At 46.7% G+C, this 19675-nt stretch overlaps 1 protein-coding gene across 1 annotated transcript in view; it reads right to left on the bottom strand.

Annotated features, from left to right (window-relative positions):
• UBE2D2 (ubiquitin conjugating enzyme E2 D2) overlaps window positions 1-19411 on the bottom strand; it is a 36973-nt gene extending 17562 nt beyond the window's left edge. Inside the window, exon 1 of the mRNA XM_066625187.1 lies at window positions 18866-19411. Within this exon, the coding sequence (XP_066481284.1) occupies window positions 18866-19273 (408 nt within the window). The 5' untranslated portion in view covers window positions 19274-19411. The remainder of the gene's footprint in view (window positions 1-18865) is intronic.
• Between the last annotated feature and the right edge of the window lie 264 nt (window positions 19412-19675).

Genomic DNA, 19675 nt, shown 5'->3' with positions numbered 1-19675 from the left:
TCTGGCCTCCAGTTCTCCCACGCAGGCTGACAAGCAGCTCCATCTCTCACATGGAGGGCAGCCAAGATGCTTCTTGCTCACACCAAGAGCAGGTAGAATCACTCAGCTGGGCTTGTCAGCTGCTTCAAGGTCTCGCCATTCTCAGCCGTTCAGGGTGCTGCCGGTGTCCTCGAACTGGCGACCTTCTGATGTTATCTTTGGGCTAACGGAGGCTCTACCCTCTAGACCAGACCTCCTGCCCAAGGACATATACCATATACTATACATACCAAGGACAAGGGAGTACATCCCCACTGGTCTTTCTAGAGCCCTCAGCAGCTTTCAACACAATTTGACTATGGTATCCTATCTGGATCATCTTATGGGGATAGAATTTGGCTGTAGCTCTACTCTGCCCTGGGGGGGGGGAGAGACACATTTCTGGAAGGTGACTGGAAGATTTTTAGCACCTCAGCCTTTGATATCCAATAGAGTTCCATTCTGCTCCTCAATGTTAAAATTTTTTGAAGGAATTTGGAGTGTAACTAATAAGCGGACGATGGCACGCCTACACTCTTCCTTCCATATTATTCAAAGGAGGCTGTTCAAGTTCTGCATTGGTGTTGGGAGATAATAATGGTCTGGATAAAGGCAAACAAACTGAAGCTTAATCTAGGTAGGACAGAGGTGATCCTGGTAAGGAAAACTGCAGATGTGGAAATAAGGGATTCGCTAGTACTGCATGAAGCAGCACTGTCCTTGAAAGCTCAAGCTTGTACTTTGGGGGTACTCCTAGGCCTAGAAAATATGCCCTAGTGACATCATAGTTGTATTTCTGCACTGAACTTCTACATGGGCTGCCTTAAAGGGCTGTTTAGAAAGTGCAGCTGGCCCAGAATACTAAAACCAGACTGCTGAGCAGCCCCTAGTATTGTTAGTGTGTAACCTCATTGCAGCAATGGCTGCAATAGCTTGACCTTTAAAGCCCTAAATAGCTTAAGTCTGGGACCACCTTCTCATGAATGAGCCTGTATTTTAGGAGCTGCTGGAGAGATCCTTCTCTGCATCCTGCCAATATTAGAGCTGTGTCTCTCCTCTAAACACAGCCAGACTCAACCCCTTTTCTAGGGAGACATTCTCACTTCTCTGCTTGCCTGCTACCATGATAGCAGACCTCTGTACTGACAAACTTTCAGTCTTCTGTAGAAATTGGTGTTTTATTACTGCTGTTTAATTTATTCAGTTTTCATTGTTTAATTATACTCTTGATTTTAATCACTTTTTAATGTGTTCTTTTTATTATGCATTAGAAAGTTAATGTGAGGTTAACTTATAAACAAAAAAGCAGAATATAAATATTGATAAATGGTTAGAACGGTGGTTCCCAAACTGATGGTCACAACCCACCAGGGAACCAGAAGCAGGGCATTCCCCCTTAAGGGGAGTGGCCCTGCTCCAATGACAGCAACAGTGCTGCAGAGATTGCAGTGCTGTCGTAGGGCTTTTTTTGCTTACAGGAGGGGGAAGAGCTGGCCTCCTACACGTCTTGAAGGCTCGCAGAAGTAGCTTTATATCTACTTTATATCTTCTATATCTATGCAAAAAGACATAAGGGCTTTTTGCAGCAGCTGCAGAGGAGATCAGCAGGGGCTGTGAGCTCCCAGGACTCTGCAGGAGTAAGTAAAAAAAGCCCTGTGGCAGAGGCAGAACTGCAATGGCCTCACACTCCCTGCCCACACAAACACCTGGTTCCCAACTCCCCTGTAGGAGTTTGGGAACAAATGGTTTAGAACAATGGGCAAGCCTTAGGCGATGGGAGCCAAATCATGTCCCTTTCTGCCTTATCTTGCCTTTCTCCAACACCTTAGGCACTTTTTTTCTTCTATCCAGCCAGGCTAGTTTCTGAAGTGCTGGTCTAGGGCAGGAGTCGGCAACCTTAAACATTCAAAGAGCCATTTGGACCCGTTTTCCGGAGAAAAGAAAACCTCGGGAGCCACAAAACCCTTTTGACATCTAAAATGAAGATAACACTGCATATATGGTTTTTTTTTACCTTTATGATCTGCTGTAAGCTCCCCTTCCTGTGCTAACCAGACAATATACTTATTGTCAAGATAGATATATCTTGACTGAGGGCCCAATCCTATCTAACTTTCCAGCACTGATGCAGCCCAGACGTAAGGAAACAAATGTTCCCATACCCTGAGGAGGCCTCTGTGACTGAATCCCCACTACAAGATGCAGTGCATGCCGCATTAGAATGGCTGCACCGACACTGGAAAACTGGATAGGATTGGGCCCTGAGACTGTACTCTGAGGCACACACAGGGTGACCAGATGTCATAACAATAAAAGAGGACAAGTCACCCCAAAATGTAGGATATTGAAGAAAAATGTAGGACCACAAAATAAAAGCTAAAAACACTCATTTATATTGCTTATATATTGATCAATATATAGATTATATATATTGTATTACTGTATTATCATGTGCCTAACTTAAAATTACTTATTATTGAATTTAAAACTGTATTACATATAATTTATTAATTACAAGAGGGGATGCGTTGCCTGCTCACAGGGAAAAGCAGGACATTTAAGTTCTTTTCCAGGACATGGGGCTATAAAATAGGACATGTCCTGGAAAAAGAGGACCTCTGGTCACCCTGGGCACACACTGGGACGGTGCATGCTAAGACGGCACCCTTGAATTTAGCACTCTTCATTTTCCCCAGGTCAACCCCCATCCTTCTTGCTCCTGAAAGAGCACCCCTTTCTAAGGCTCCCACAGCCCCATCTCTGCCCTCCTGTTCCCCATGGCACCCCAGAAAAGCAAGGTAAAGACACAGACAGCCCTTCCACAGCCTCCCTCTTCCCCACCCACCCACCCTTGCAAAGTCAACACTCCCCCCCTCTCCCACTGCTCTGCCTCACCTATTGCCCTACAAGACAAAAGTGAGGTCATCCCCATTGCCTTACTGTGCCAAGCCCCACCCCACAGCTGTGTGCACAGGAGATGCCCACAAGGGGACTGCAGGTGCCTTCTGTCCTCTCCTGGGAGCTGCCCCTGCCTCCCCCCACCAAGGCAGCCCTACCTGGGCTCCCCCTCCTGTCTCTGCGCCCCCCACTGACCCCCCACTGGAAGCCCACCTGCCTGGCGGCCCCACCCCTTGCCAGCCACACTCAGGGTGGCAGGAAGCCAGGAGGGGAGCCTGGCTGCTATCAGCCACACTCACCATATACACAACGTAGAGGGCGCACAGCGCATTACGGGAGCAGGCAAAGCCCCAGCACACCATCTTCCCAGGCAGGAGCGGCCAAGCCCCCTTTTCCCTCCCCCGCAGCACAAAACAATCTCCCACTCCCCCCAAGGGAAAAGCAGCAGCCGCCCGTCCTGCCCCTTTAAATTCCAGCCTGCAGGAGCCAGAGCAGATGGCTGAAAGAGCCGCATGCGGCTCTAAAAACACAGGTTGCTGATCCCAGGTCTAGGGAGAAAGCATGCTTGAAGTAAAGATAAGTAGGGAAGGGGTACAGTCTACCTTCACTCATAAGCACAACCAGCTATAAATATTATGTTCAGCCCTTCATACACAAATGGCAGGCATGCGACTGCTCTCATCACATCTAGAGACTAGCTCTCAGGGAGGGCTCCTGAAACAGGCAAGGAAAAGTTCTAGGCATGTCAACATCTGATATTCTCTTTACATCAGTTAATACATCATGGCTGGTAGCAAACTGCTCAAGAGTCAACCAAATTATCTCATCCTGGGCCTGTTAGGCATGCAAATTGTTTCCTAATTATCAAATATTTAATACTACACCAAATAAGTTTTTTACACTGAAAATTAAGCATCTGGACAATTCATACCCATCCTATGAGAAAAGGGGTGTCCAAACTTTTTGGTAGGAGGGCCACATCATCTCTCTGACACAGTGTCGGGGGCCAAGAGAAATTTACATTTCAAATTTGAATAAATTTACACAAATGAATATATTAGAGACAGAACTTATATGAATGAACTAATTTTACTGAGTTTATTTAGAATACACATGAGATTCAGAAAAGTGGGGTTGTTAAAATAATTCCTGACACATGTAACACACCTCTTCCTAGGGAAAAGTACAGAACAAACTTAAGAGGAGTCAGCATAGGCTCCTTCCCCCCCCCCCATGCAGGAGCATGTTTTTACTCTCTCACTCTCCCCCCCTCCATCCTGGCAACAAGCAGCAGCAAAGGAACACAATCAGTCAGGCATCTGGTGGGCACCAAACTCAGGACAGGACTTTGTTTCTCCTCATTCACACAGAGAAGGGAGCTGCCTGTCTCTCTCTCTCAGTCCCCCCTCCCCCAGCCTGCACCGAGCACCAAACAAACTTAGAAGCAGGCAGAGAGCCATTATGCAGGGGATGGACAAAGTGGATAGGGAGATGCTCTTTACACTCTCACATAATACCAGAACCAGGGGACATCCACTAAAATTGAGTGTTGGGCGGGTTAGGACAGACAAAAGAAAATATTTCTTTACTCAGCGCGTGGTCGGTCTGTGGAACTCCTTGCCACAGGATGTGGTGCTGGCGTCTAGCCTAGACGCCTTTAAAAGGGGATTGGACGAGTTTCTGGAGGAAAAATCCATTATGGGGTACAAGCCATGATGTGTATGCGCAACCTCCTGATTTTAGGAATGGGTTAAGTCAGAATGCCAGATGTAGGGGAGAGCACCAGGATGAGGTCTCTTGTTATCTGGTGTGCTCCCTGGGGCATTTGGTGGGCCGCTGTGAGATACAGGAAGCTGGACTAGATGGGCCTATGGCCTGATCCAGTGGGGCTGTTCTTATGTTCTTATGTGTATTTCCCCCTTCACAAATGGACCCCCATCTTCCTCCCTCTCTGCCAGCAACCCCAACAAACACAAGCAGTAAGTTTCCTCCCCATTCAAACATCCCGTGAGTTTTCCCCTGCAGTGCCCACCTCCAAAACCGAGCACCCACAGCCCAATCAACCCACACTTTCCTGGGAGTAAGCCCCACCGATTCTGTGGGACTTACTGCTGAGTAGACATGCTCTCCAGCTCCATTCAAGCATCCCTGGGACTTCTCCCCTGCAGTGCCAGCCCCTGACCCCAAGCACACTCACAGCCCAATCGGATCCACACTTTCCTGGAAGTAACCTCACTAGTCTGATGGGATTTACTGCCAAGTAGACATGCTCTCCATCAGCATTCAAACACCCTGCGATTTCTCCCTTGCAGCACCCACCCCCCAGCACATGCAAGCAGCACAAATACATCCACAGTTTCGCATCCCTCCTCTGTGCCTACCCCCACCCCAACCACCCCCAACCCAAACAGCAGGGCAAACAGATCCAGGACTTCTCACCCCCATCGGACCTGGACGCAGCTGCAGCCTCCCCAGCCTAATGGGAGGGTTGCAGATGGGCAGGGCTCCTGCTCTGCTGTGAGTGGAAATCAGTAGATTAGAGCAATATGCTTATTACAATGTTTTGAATGCAGGCAGCATTTCAAGACATTTTGAGTGAAAAAAAGCTCTTCAGCAATCACCCACCAAGTGCAGCATTCTGAAAAAAGTCTTTCAACATTACCCTTTGTTCAGGTAGGAGGAGTGTTCTGCAACAAGCAGGCACAGCTTCTTCCACAGCTCTGCACTATGAAAGAATGCCTTGGTGACATTCCCACTACTGTGAAAGGTATGCCAGCTTTGCCCTTACTGAAACTTGTGGATATCTACCCCAACATATAGAGCTACATGCCTCCAACCAAGTTCAAAATTCCCTTAGCATTTTTCATTAGGTCTTTTTTCACATCCACATGACCACATACTTACAAAGTATAATTTAACCAGATACAGGAACAAGCCAGACAACTAGGGTTTGGGTTTTGTTTTTTTAGCAGCCAGATTTGAGGGTCTCCTTCACATTACACAGTCATGTAAACAGGGTGCACTTAAGCTAAATGGACATTTCTCAACTGCTGCAAGTCACATTCGCCTTGCATTGGAACTATTACTGATGAGGCACACCAGGTCTCCTTGTGGGAGATTATGACAAATTCTGAGGAAAAATACTGATGAGGAACCAACAAGCAGCCCAACACACAAAACCCAGTTTTAACATCTCACTTGTGTAATCGGTACATGTAAATGGGAAAAAGTTAAGTCAGTCTTGTGAACAAAGGTTTAGTAACTCTTAAGAACATAAGAACATAAGAACAGCCCCACTGGATCAGGCCATAGGCCCATCTAGTCCAGCTTCCTGTATCTCACAGCGGCCCACCAAATGCCCCAGGGAGCACACCAGATAACAAGAGACCTCATCCTGGTGCCCTCCCCTGCATCTGGCATTCTGACATAACCCATTTCTAAAATCAGGAGGTTGCGCATACGCATCATGGCTTGTACCCCATAATGGATTTTTCCTCCAGAAACTTGTCCAATCCCCTTTTAAAGGCGTCTAGGCTAGACACCAGCACCACATCCTGTGGCAAGGAGTTCCACAGACCGACCACACGCTGAGTAAAGAAATATTTTCTTTTGTCTGTCCTAACCCGCCCAACACTCAATTTTAGTGGATGTCCCCTGGTTCTGGTATTATGTGAGAGTGTAAAGAGCATCTCCCTATCCACTCTGTCCATCCCCTGCATAATTTTGTATGTCTCAATCATGTCCCCCCTCAAGCGTCTCTTTTCTAGGCTGAAGAGGCCCAAACGCCGTAGCCTTTCCTCATAAGGAAGGTGCCCCAGCCCCGTAATCATCTTAGTCGCTCTCTTTTGCACCTTTTCCATTTCCACTATGTCTTTTTTGAGATGAGGCGACCAGAACTGGACACAATACTCCAGGTGTGGCCTTACCATCGATTTGTACAACGGCATTATAATACTAGCCGTTTTGTTCTCAATACCCTTCCTAATGATCCCAAGCATAGAATTGGCCTTCTTCACTGCTGCCGCACATTGGGTCGACACTTTCATCGACCTGTCCACCACCACCCCAAGATCTCTCTCCTGATCTGTCACAGACAGCTCAGAACCCATCAGCCTATATCTAAAGTTTTGATTTTTTGCCCCAATGTGCATGACTTTACACTTACTGACATTGAAGCGCATCTGCCATTTTGCTGCCCATTCTGCCAGTCTGGACAGATCCTTCTGGAGCTCCTCACAATCACTTCTGGTCTTTACCACTCGGAAAAGTTTGGTGTCGTCCGCAAACTTAGCCACTTCACTGCTCAACCCTGTCTTCAGGTCATTTATGAAGAGGTTGAAAAGCACCGGTCCCAGGACAGATCCTTGGGGCACACCGCTTTTCACCTCTCTCCATTGTGAAACTCATTGTGAAACTCTTCTTGCAACAAGGTGGATAAAGTCAATATTTCCTTCATTTTGACCTCTTGACACTATTAATCCACAGAACTACACAATTAGTTCTACACACAGTACTACTTGTAACAAGCAATTTTCAAGGCTATATTACTTATTGTTCAAATAATATACCAGTTCCATGTAGCTTATTTTATTCACAACATAACATTTACTGTACATGATGAAGTTTTGTAATATTTACTTGCATTAACTCAGGACCAAGCTACACATTCAACTAACTGATTTTAGAGGCAAGCTTAAAAGCAGCTTTGATCCCAATCCTGATCAGAATCACAGTATAAGGAGGATTACCCCTTCCTCTGGATGTGTTTACCAAGAAGCTGTTACTTGCAGCAAATAGCAACATATGGGGGGGGGGGCAATTTTCAGCAACCAAACAGCATGAAAGGAACAAGTCTGTCTGTTCTCATCCCCCCAAGCAGCACTTTGTCAAAGAAGAGGGGCTTCTGGTTTCAACCACACCTCTTAAAACTTTCAGTGTACTTTGGCGCTTAACATCATCATTTGCTAACAGGTTGGAGAGAAATTCTAAGTTTTTTAAATCTTCCAATGCTGGAAGTAGGCTGAAAGAAGGATTTTTGTTTATATGCTATGCCCACTGCTGCCTCTGGCAAGCAGGTGTAGTCTGTTTTTAAAACAAAACATTCAGACTTTTTTTAAAAAAGCTCTTCCTTTTACCCCTATCATGACGGTTTCTATTTAAAAAATTTTCCCACCTATTTATAACTGGCAAAAATTCAGGAGTTTATGTACCATTGGGTTGCAGGAGTTTGCTGTTCCATCTCCAATATCAGACATATTTGTAATTATTGTCTGAATAAAACTAAGGAATTTCTACTTTAGCATGCCCATCCAGTACAATTTTGCTGGATAAATCACATTTATGTTCATAAAGTAGCAAAGTTTAGATCCAATATGCATATATCCACCGTCCCCCAAAAATGTTTTCCCTCCATGGGAAAAAAAACATTTTTCTGCACAACTTCAAAATTTACAAAAATTCTACATCACTCGGAGCCCAATCCTGGGATCAGCGTGCCGGCTCACTGCCACCGCACACTGTCGCCAAAGAGTCATAAGGCACCTTTGTGGACACTACTGCTGGGTGAGCACTGGTGGTAGCCCAGCGCTGGCTGGCACTGGGCTACGACTGGGTGAGCCCCTGACCTCTGCCACTCAGCGGTTATATGGACAGCCAAGCTGTGGAGAGGTAAGTGGAAGTATGGGGGGAGGTGGGGCAGGGGAGGCATGTCAGGGAGGTGGGTGGAGGATGGGGGAGGGAGCAGAGAGGTAGGACCGGTGGAGCTCTGCTCTGTTGCTGGGCTCACCCCCTGACATGAAGGCACTTGATTCACCACCCACTTTTGGGATTACAGGGCTACTGTGCTTACCCAGGGGAAGGGGACAAAAGTCGCCTTCTCCGGAAGTGCTGCCTGAGGCTGCCTTGGGCACGCAGGATGCAGCAGTAGCCATTTTTGGCACAGCTGCGTGCCCCCAGGCAGCTCAGGACAGGACTGCCCCTACAACCAGTACTGGCCATCTGTTGCCGCACTATCAGAGAGACTCAAAAGCAAGGGGTGTTTGCTTTGCTTAGTCACTTCCCTCCACAAATTTTATGTCTCCTGACATAAAAATCTTGAAAACTGAAGACCTCGAAAAAATTTTATGTTCTTTCAGAGAGATAAGTGAAACACTTTAAGGAAGTGTTAAAGACTACTACTGGAAATCTCTTTAATCCAAGATTCAGAATTGTAATAATAAAAATAATAGCAGCACAACTAAAGCATGTGACTAAGTTACTAAACAACATTATTGAGACTTGACCTTGCTAAGACCATTTTTCAAAAGTTCTAAACTGCAGAACATCTTCAGGTTTTGATACAGGAGTGTTATCTGGGAATCTGTGGGCCCAATCCTCTCCAACATTCAAGCACTGATGCAGCCATGCCAATGGGGCGCACACTAAATTCTTGAGACCTCCTCAAGTTAAGGGAACATTTGCAGCTGCATCAGCACCGGAAAGTTGATTGGATTGGACCCTGCAAGCATACAGCTCCAACAACATCATGATAAAGACTTTGTACTGCCAAGCCTCTTGGTTCTCACATGGCTCAGGTTCCTCCATCTTCTACATCAAGTGAAATAAGCTGAGTGTATATGACAACACATACAACAAAAACATTGCATATGAAAAAGTTATTTCCATTCCTACAAGCCTTCCATTTTCTGAAGTCCACGAAGCAGAAAGTGAAAGTGCAGAACAAGGAAGCGACCATGGCTAAGTTGTAAGACAGCTTCCTCACATACAGGTTCAATCTCCAGGTAGCACAGATAAGCATTCTGGTCTGAAACCCTGAAAAACTGCTGCCAGGCAAGCATCAGCAGTACTGACTAGATGAACCAATTGTGCAACTTTGTATGAGGTAGCTTTCTATGTCCTGGCTAAGGACTATTCAGGTGTCAATCTGAATAAGAGGAAAACTTGCTAAGCTATTATTTTCCAAGGATATTGTCTGGGATGGAGCAGGTAATTAACACAAAATCAGCCATCCTTATTTAAAATTATGACACTGCTTGTGTATTTGGATAAAACCAAGAACTCATCAGTAGCATGAAAAGTTAAAATTCTAAATGCATTGCTACTTCTTGATTATGTTATAGTATAAATTATACTCTTTGATTAGAGATTTGTTTATTCTAAATTCTCTTTAAAATGTTTCTTCTATTCTGCGTAACAGATCTACATGTTCTTTTTAAGCTCAAATAAAATCTATCGTTTACAACAAAGTTAATGGGTTTTTATTTGCAACATATTTTATTCCAAATTTTCCTCCTGACAATAAGATATATTTGGATACTTAGGTTGCAGCAGCTTGTAATTCTGTTTCTTACACTGATATATTTTAACAGTTGTTTGAGAAACAACCTGCAACACTCAAACATCTAAGGCAGGGGTCTCCAAACTCCAGCCCAGGGGCCAGATGCGGCCCACGGCAAGCTTCTATCTGGCCCGCAGCCAGCCTCTGATCCCCTGAGAGCCTCTAGCCCTGTTGACCAAACACAACCAGGGTTGTGCTTATGGGATGGGGAAGTGGGGGTCCATTTAAGTGTGTACTTTATTTCTTGGTCTGTGTTAGTGCTTGGAGAAGTCCTGGACATTTGAGCCCATTCATTTATTCATTCGTCTAAGTTCCATCTCTAATGTACTTATTTAAATTTTATATTTAATTTTTTTCCCGGCCCTCAACACTGTGCCAGATATTTGATGCGGCCCTTTGGCTGAAAAGTTTAGAGACCCCCTGATCTAAGAGAAGCAACTGAAGAAATGTCAGAAACAATCTTCGTACATACATTGGTTGATATCTACAGATCCCTTAGTCAACGATGTCAGCAGCATATAGACACCAGTAAGAAACATTTTGAGCACTTGGGGTGCAATTCTATCCGATTTTCCAGCACCAGTGCAGCCATGTCAATGGGGTAAGCGCTGCATCCTGCAGTGAGAGGGCAATCATGAAGGCCTCCTCCAGGTAGGGGATTGTTCCCTATCCTCAAGCCTGCATTGCGGTTGCATCCGCACTGGAAAGGTGGATAGGACTGGGCCCTAGGTTTAATTCAGCAGTCTGAGTCAAGGACCCACCAATGGGTTGTGACCCAATTTTTTATTGGTCACAAAACGGACAGGGCAGATTATGCCATGTGCAACAAGGGATAAACAACCCTTTGGACATTGCTCCCAATCACCATTATAGCCACACCCCTTGGCATTTATAAACCAGTCTCTAGGGCAGTGATTTTCAACCTCTCTCATCTCATCCTGACAGGGCACTCCCATCAGTCTTTTGACAAATGACAAGGCACACCATGCTGCAGATAGGGGGCTCACATCTTTCAATGACTGTATTAATAAATATTTAATAAATAAATCCACTAAACTCCTGCAGACCATTCACAGCACACCAATGTAATATGCAGTACGTGTGTGAATTGTAGCATAATAAGTTTTATACTATAAAGCAGTGATTCCAAAACTGGTGGGTCATGACCCACCAGGAGAACCAGAAAAAGGCCATTTTCCCCTTACGGCAGTGGCCAAGAAATCAGCAGCATGTGATCACCCCGACTGCACTGCTGCTGGTTAGAAAGAGTTTTTCTAACTTACCTGGAGTTGCCACGGCTCTCCAAAGGACTGGGGAGTCTGCGACCCCCTCTGCAGCCTTCCTTGCGCCTCTGAAGTCCTGTAAAAAGAAAAAACCACTTCTAGTTTCACAACAAAACAGGAAATGGTTTTTTCTCTTTTTACAGAACTTCAGAGACACGAAGGTCACAGACCCTTCGCAGAGCCATAGCAACTCCCACATAAGTTAGAAAAATTCTTACCTTCCCAGCAGCAGCATGATTGTGGTGCCCCCCCTCCCGCCCACACAAAGACTTACAGGGTTCTCGGACTCCAAGTAGGACTTTGAGAACCTCTGCTATAAAGCATGTGAACTTTTTCTTGAATTGCCCTGTATTTCATATCTTTGGAAGAAGAAAGACAGTGCATATCATATTTCAATTTCTCGTCCACACACCCAATTTTCTCTTTCTAGGACTTCAAAGTTGCACATTTCTATAAATTATCCCACACCCATACAGCTGGAACTAGCAGCAGTAATGCCACTACACAAGGTTGTGTTTCAAAAATGAAATATCCACTCTCCTTTCATTTCAAGAAACTAACAAATGTTATGATGCTGCTATACCTTCAGGATAAGAACTGATCTAAAATTAGGGCAGCACTAAAGATTAAAACTAGAGTCGGCACTCAGGTCGTCAAATAAAGGGTGAAATCCTAACCAACTTTCCAGCACCAAGGTAAGGGCAATGCAGCTCCAAGGTAAGGGAACAAACATTCCCTTACCTTGACGAGGCCTTCGTGACTGCCACCCAGAATGCAGAACATGCCCCACTGGTACAGCTATGCCAGTGCTGGAAAGTTGGCTAGAACTGGACCCTTAGTCAATTGTCTGGTTAGACAATAGTTAAAACAGCACTAGCAATTTTCCAAGAAAAAAATTAGCTTTCAACATGATACACATACAGCACCCCCATATTGATCAAGCAAATGGAAAAAGGTGAAAATATACCCAGTTACCATGGGCCCACAGCATCCATGGGGGATCTATTCTCGGAACCCCCAAATTCCACAGGTAATTAAATTCAAGGGGGGCCACCCAGCAAATGGAAGTGCTTCTCTGAAGCACTCAAGAGGCTATCTGAGGCTATGAGCAACCTCCCCACACCTCAGAACACCTCCCAGTTGAAACCAGAAGGCACTTGTGGTCACATCCTGAGGTCCTCCAGATGCAGGCTCAGCACCCACACTGACTCAAATTTGTGGGTGCCAAACCTGCAGATAGAGGGCCCACTGTATTACAGCTTCATAACAGTCCACTGCAAGGGTAAGGCCAACAGGTCAGAAATGGCCCACCTCACTCTTTTCTGGCCCATGTAATAATTGGGCTCTCCCAGGACCAGACCACCATCAGCTGCTCTCAGCTACTTAGCTGCAAAGTGATGCAACAGCAGAAGCAGCACTGAAAAGGGCAGCATTATATGGGCTGCCCTTTCAGCAGCACTGTTTCTCCCATGGTGCTGGGAAGGACAGACAGGAGGCAGTCTCAGAAGGGAAGGAATGGTACAGGGGGAGGGGCAGGCCAAGAGAGGTTAGAAAGGGAGAAGGGAGGCACTGCAGAGGCACTGGGAGAGCCCAAGTAGAATGCAGGTTGCCCTTTCAACAGCACCACTTCTGCTGAGGTGTCACTTTGCAGAGCTCCTCTCAGTTGCTAAGAAGCAGAGCAACACCTTGACAGAAGCAGCATTGCTAAAACAGCAGTCCATGTGATATCTGAGCTCTCTCATAGCTTGAAAATATGATCAAGACTTTCATATTTTTTTCTTTTGCCATTTGTAGCTAATGAGTTCCTAGGTGAGAACAAAGTGCTTAATTCTAGTCATCACCTGCTTAGTGATGTCACTTCCTGCTTAATGATGGCATTCATGGCACCTGCCGAGGGCCAGAAAGTGCCATCAAGCTGCTGAATGAAAACAAGTTTTGACACTTCCGGTTTACTGAAACAAAATATGAACCTCAACTGAATCTATATGCCAAGAGTAAGCAACTGAATGTAGCTTGACAAAATCTGGCACTACGAGTGGTGTCATGCAGCCCTCTTCATTGCAAATCTCAGCAACTGATAGGACTGTCAAAGAATAGGATTTGTGACAACAGGCCATTTTGAAAGGGGGAAATGAAGTTTTGATCCTTAATTTCTCACTCCTCTATAAAGCATTTCCTACCAGCCAATCAGTACATCAAACACAAAACAAGACAGCACAGCACCATTTGCTTAGCAATATACATTAGCTAAGCAAACAAAAAAAGGTTTTTCCATATTCCGAAGTGAAAGCTGCAATTTTTGTTGAAGCTAACTCTGCGCTCTAAGCCAGGCGTGCCCAAACCCCAGCCCGGGAGCCACTTAAGGCCCTCTAGGACTCCCAATCTAGCCCACAGGGAGCCCTCAATCTCCAATGAGACTGTGGCCCTCCAGAGACTTGCTGGAGCTCGTGCTGACCCAGGGCAACTGCTCTCAGCTTGAAGGCGACTGTTGCATGAGCTGTGGGACGAGGGCTCCCTCCACTGCCTATTGTTTTATGTCTGTGATGCAGCAGCAGCAGTGAAGGAAAGGCTGGCCTTGCTTTGCGCAAGGCCTTTTATAGGTCTTGAGCTATTACAAGACCTTCATTCATTCATATAAGTTCCATCTCTAATGTATTGATTTGTGCAAATTTATGTAAATTTGACATGTGAATTAATTCTCCCCCCCCCCCAGTCCCCTGACAGTGTCAGAGAGATTATGTGGCCCTCCTGTCAAAAAGTTTGGACACCCCTGCTCTAAGCATTTGCAGACACAACAGATGCAGTTGTGTCTCGGGAAGGTAGGCTGGCTAGTCAGCCTGCAGTTCCAGCAACTGAACTTCGCTAGTATAAATGATCGCGTTCAATGCTATTTTCAGTATGAGGAAGAATGGGCAGCAAGAACCCACTTGACCCAAACAGGTGTTTTAGGAATTCATGTAGATAGCAAGGATCTAGAGATCGGTTTCTTAAAAACTGTATTTGATCAATCCAAATACAAAGCATGTAAGGCTATGTATAAATTGATTTTTCCTTTAGAAATACAAGAATTGAGTGGAAAAGGACTGAACTCCTTGAATGCGTTTTATTTTTACACACATCCTACTTTTTTAATGGAATATATAAGTACTTGAGTGCCAGCATTACCAGTGACTTCTCTGGTTTGTCAATACAATTCTGAAGACAAAAGAAGTTTCTTAGTAGTTTATACTTTACTTAGATGTAAGGTTTTTTCCCCCCAATACACTTCTAAAATTTTCATGTTCATATTTCCCATGTTTCATTTGTGAATCTGATATTTTTTGCAATCACAATTTGAATGTGCAATTCAAACTGATCAGCATCATCGTATCTCTCAACAAGACAAAATTACAACAGGAAGTGTTAATTCTTGAACTGGGATCACGTTCTTATAAACAACTAGGTTTTCATCCTGGTAAAAACATGGTATTAAAAAATACCATTCCAACCCCAGTCCCAATCTAGCTGACTCAGTTGTACCCAAGTTCCAACTAAAACTAATGGAACATGTTAGTGACATTTAAATTCCACTACTTTCAACAGTCATATAGGCAGCTGCCTTATACCAAGTCACAGCAAGGATCCATCAACTTTAGTATGGTCAACACTGACTGGAGGTGAACTTCAGACAGGATTTTTTTCCTCTGAAGATTGAACTCAGAATCTTCTGCACATCAAGGATATTCTCTGTCACTGAGCTACAGCCCCTCCCAATCCTATGCACACTTTCCTGGGAGTAAGCCCAAATGACCACAATGGGCCTTACTTCTAAATAGGCATGCATTGGATTGCACTGTAAGTTGCACTTTGAATTGTTCAGTGCCCTTGGTTAGGTATAAAATATCGAACGTACAACATATTTGAACTGCAGAACTTTTACAGAGTACCATGCCAGATCATACAGGATGCCTTCCACTGCAGAGCCAATGCAACAGCATTAGTCACAACTCCTAGACAGTTGTAATCAGTACCACTGAGGGTTATTACACTAGTTGCTTGTTTGGGTGCACATCTAAAATTGTAACGTGTAACACTACTGATGTGTTTAGAAACCTGGCTTCACAAGGACATGTGCCCATAACTCCCTAACAAGTAGGATGTGTTTGCTGACAAACCTGAGCTGGCAGCCACATACCACACAGAATGGTTTCATGACAGCTATCTCTGGATTTCCTCCTGAGATGTTCAGAGATGTCCATAGTTACCATACATGGCCAATAGAACCATGTGGTTTAACTGGAAGGAGAGCAGGCAGAATACCTTTGTGTGAGATAGACCAATTTCCCTAGGGCTGGGAAGCAAGAGGCCCATTATAATTAAATGCTCCCACAGTACAATTAAGAAGCTATGCGGCCATTTACATAAGGTTGATCTTGACTTCATGGAATGTTTGACCATGGTCAAGTGCTGGGCAATCAAATGTTTACTAGTTTATTAGCACATGCTCCAATTGTAATTAAAAAAACTAAGTGCTAAACAAAACCAAAAAGCACAGTATTCTGTGCTCTGTATTTTGGATGCATTTAGATTTCCAGGTATAGGTGGTGCCTCAGTATCCACGGGGATCCACTCCCAGGACCTCCACGGATACCGAAATCTGGAGATAACCTGCAGATCTCCCCAACTGCTGTCCTCCAAACATGAGCAGAAACGTGCTCCATTCATGTTCAGAGGCCCTTCTGAGGGCCGGGGAGGCTGTGCGTGACCGGAAGGTCTCCAGAAGGCCAAAAATTGGCACTGCCGATGTTCAACTTTCCAGAGACCTCAGAAGGCCTCCTGAGGGTCCAGGAGGTTGCATACAGCCTTCTTGGCTCTCAGAAGGGCATCCGAACACAACCAGTGCATAACTTCGATCACATTTGGAGGACAGCAGGTTTGGCGTCCGTGGTGAGGTAAAACTGTGGGTCTTGAATCTGCAGATAAAGAGGTCCCACCTGTATCTTAAAAACAAATTAACAACTTATTAGCTCACACAAATCTAGGGATCTGTGATTCCTCTCAAAAGTGGAATTATGCCACTCATATACCTTCTAACAAACCATTTGGGTTAACCAATTGTACAAACCCAAACATTTACATATTCACAAAAATGGTGGTGATCTTTGGATCATGGAACCTTTGAAAATTCCCTCCATAGACAGGGGAAAAGTCAGGTGAAAGGTACTCTGTTGGACCATGGTTTCAAGTCTGGACATTTTTAATTGGACACTGCAGTCATGAAAGCTTCAGTATGCATAACACAAAGCCTGTTGAATTTCCTGAATTTGTTGCTTCTCAGCCTTAATAAGAAAACTTTAAAGGGAGGTAGGCAAGGCCACTATCCTTATCCTTACCACTAAAACAAGCTGAAAGTTATCCCCTTTATGGTACAATACCCATTATTAAATATAACTAGCCATCACCATTTTTTTGTAAAAATCAATACTGCCATTCTTTCCATATTCCTCATCTCTGGAAATACCTATACCTCAAATACGCAGTGTGAATGGCATAATCAGGTCTGAAATACAAAGACTGTCCTTTCATTATTTGCATGGTTTTAAGAATCTGGTAAAAGTTGGAACATTTGCCAAATTCAGAATTGCAATTATAAAAGCCACCAAAGCCTTAGAAGGAAGGGGAAATTCACCCTGCAACAGGTTTTAGGCCTAGAGGCTATGCCCACCCTTGCTAATTGGGTAAGAGGCACTTTTTCAAGTGGGTGCTCCTCTTCTATTTAGCAGGGGGAAAGTAAGTGGCCCTCTTCACCCCAGCAGTGTCTTTTCTAGTGGCTGTCTGCTGGTGTTTTGCATTTTTTAGATTGTGAGCCCTTTTGGGACAGGGAGCCATTAGTTACTCAATTTTTCTCTGTAAACTGCTTTGTGAACTTTTGCAGAAAAGTGGTATATAAATACTGTTAATAATGCAGGCCTACAAAACTGAGGGTCAGAAAAGTTTTTCCCAAACTTTATGGTGGTTTGATATGAATTTGGGGTGCCAATTCCAAAAATGGCATCCACTTTGACCTACCGCGTCTAGTTTTGGAGACACGGCGTAGCCTCTTTAGTGATCAGTTCGAGTAGCTTCCTCATGAGGAAGCTGCTTGAACCGTTCACTAAAGAGGCTACGCCGTGTCTCCAAAACTAGAAGTGACATGGCAAAACGGATGCCACTTTTGGAATCAGCACCTCAAATATACCCAGGAATTGGCGTAATGTTTAAGGAAGCAAAATGTGTGTTGCCCTGTGTAAGTTATGTGCTCTAATGTGTAACTCAAGTGGCTGATTTTGTACTAACTTCCACATGCAGCCTTTCAACACATTTTGCCAGCTGCCCTGACAATGATTATACTGACCAATATTATCCAATTCAAGACAGGCAGGTAATGAGAAATCTAACTCCCACTCATGTTTACTTGGGAGTAAGTCCCAATGAGTTGAATGAGACTCCCTTGGGAGTACAGGACTGCAGCCTCACGTCACCTCGAGGAAGGAAAAGACTGTTGAGACAGATTGTTTAGAGGACATTTTTGCAGGTGAAGTGGAAGAATCTCAACCTGCGAGAGGCACAGAGGCAGAGGTGGAGTCCAAGAGATCAGAAGTGAGCGAGGGCAGCTGGAACAGAAGCGAAAAACAGGAGGACTACTGACGGGGGCACACTATGGGGTGGGGGTACAGGAGGCCGAGGCTGAGGCAAGTGTGACCCTCGTCTCTGGTGGCTGCAGACGTTTTTCCTTTGTGCCAGCAAAGCAGAGGAGAAGGTTCACTCCTTGCCTTGCAGGGGAAAGAGGAAGGCTGTGCAGTGCTGAATGGGGAAGGGAGGCCACAGCCCTGCGCAGTCCCAGGTAAGGAGGCCCCTGGGACACGGCTGGCCTCAGCGGATCTGGCTGCGGACCCCCCAGGCAGCACCCAGATTCCGTGCTGAAGGGAGGGCGGCCTGCCTTTCCGAGAGGGGGGCCACACCTGACTGCTGGGGAGGGGGAAGAGGCCACTGCGCGGCCTCCTGGAGGAAGAGCCGCCCTCCAAGCAAACAAAAGACCCCCCTGGAGCACCGTGGGGGGCCCCGATCCAGGGAGTGCGGGGGGAGCGTGGGCCCTTCCAGAGCCCCCCGAGGAACGCCCGCGGGCCTAAGCGGCTGCGCGGTGCCGGCGCCGGCGCCAGCGAGGGAGGGAGGGGACTTCGACGGGCCCAGCGCAGGAGAGCCACTCCGGCGGCGGCCCGGCTTACATAAGGCGCCGCGGAGGCAGGCCTCCGCTGCCGCGCTCCCGGCGGGGGGCCTGCGAGCCGCGCTCCCGGCGAAGGCTTCGCCCTACCTTGTGGATTCTCTTCAGCGCCATCGCGGCGGCGGAGCCTGTGGAGGGCGGCGCGCGGGGAGGCAGCAGGCAGGAAGGAGGAAAGGAAGGAGGGGGACTCTTTTCCGGCTGCGGAGGGAGCAGGCGGCAGTTCGGCGGAAGCGGGAGCGTGACCGTGACGACGGGAGCCGGCCTGGCGGGCGGGCGGGCGGGCGGACGGACGCTTCTCCTTCTCTCCCCACCGGCGCTGTTTCCCTCCTCCTGCCCTCCCTGGCGGCGCAGGCGAGGCCCCCGCGCTCTCCGCTTATTGACGCCGCTCAGCCCTGCAGCTGCGCCGGCCGCATCACCCCGCGCGGAGTTCTTTATGACGCTACAGCATCCCGAGCCGGAGGGATTCCTCCGCCGAGTCGAGCGGCCAGCGCCACGCATGCGCTCTCCTGCGACGGCTCGCTGGGGCGCTGCGAGATGGCGTGGCGGTTACAAGAACGGTCGGCGGCAGGGGGAGGCGGGTGACGGTTGGCAGGAAGCAGCTGCCCGCACTCAAGCGGGCGGGCTCGCCTCCCCCGGGCGCGTCCTGAGAGACGGCCGGCGGAAGGATATGCTATCCTATGAATCCTTCGCACAGCGGAGATTGCGGCTATTCTCGCGAGAAGAGGAGCTGGTCTCGCGAGAAGAGGGCGCAAAAGGTTCCGGGAGCTGGGTAACGCGGGGGGGGGGGTTTCGTTAGTCGGCTCGGAACCTGCAGCTGGCTCCGCCCTCTGCTTGATTGACAGGGAAGCCTGGACAGAAGGAAACCAGTGGTCGCCCAGCAAAGGCTACAGTCCTAGCCAC

The sequence above is a fragment of the Tiliqua scincoides genome, chromosome 4, assembly GCF_035046505.1.
Source record: "Tiliqua scincoides isolate rTilSci1 chromosome 4, rTilSci1.hap2, whole genome shotgun sequence".
NCBI lineage: Eukaryota > Metazoa > Chordata > Lepidosauria > Squamata > Scincidae > Tiliqua > Tiliqua scincoides.
The sequence above is the reverse complement of the archived record's forward strand: the minus strand, read 5'-3'. Positions and strand labels throughout refer to the sequence as shown.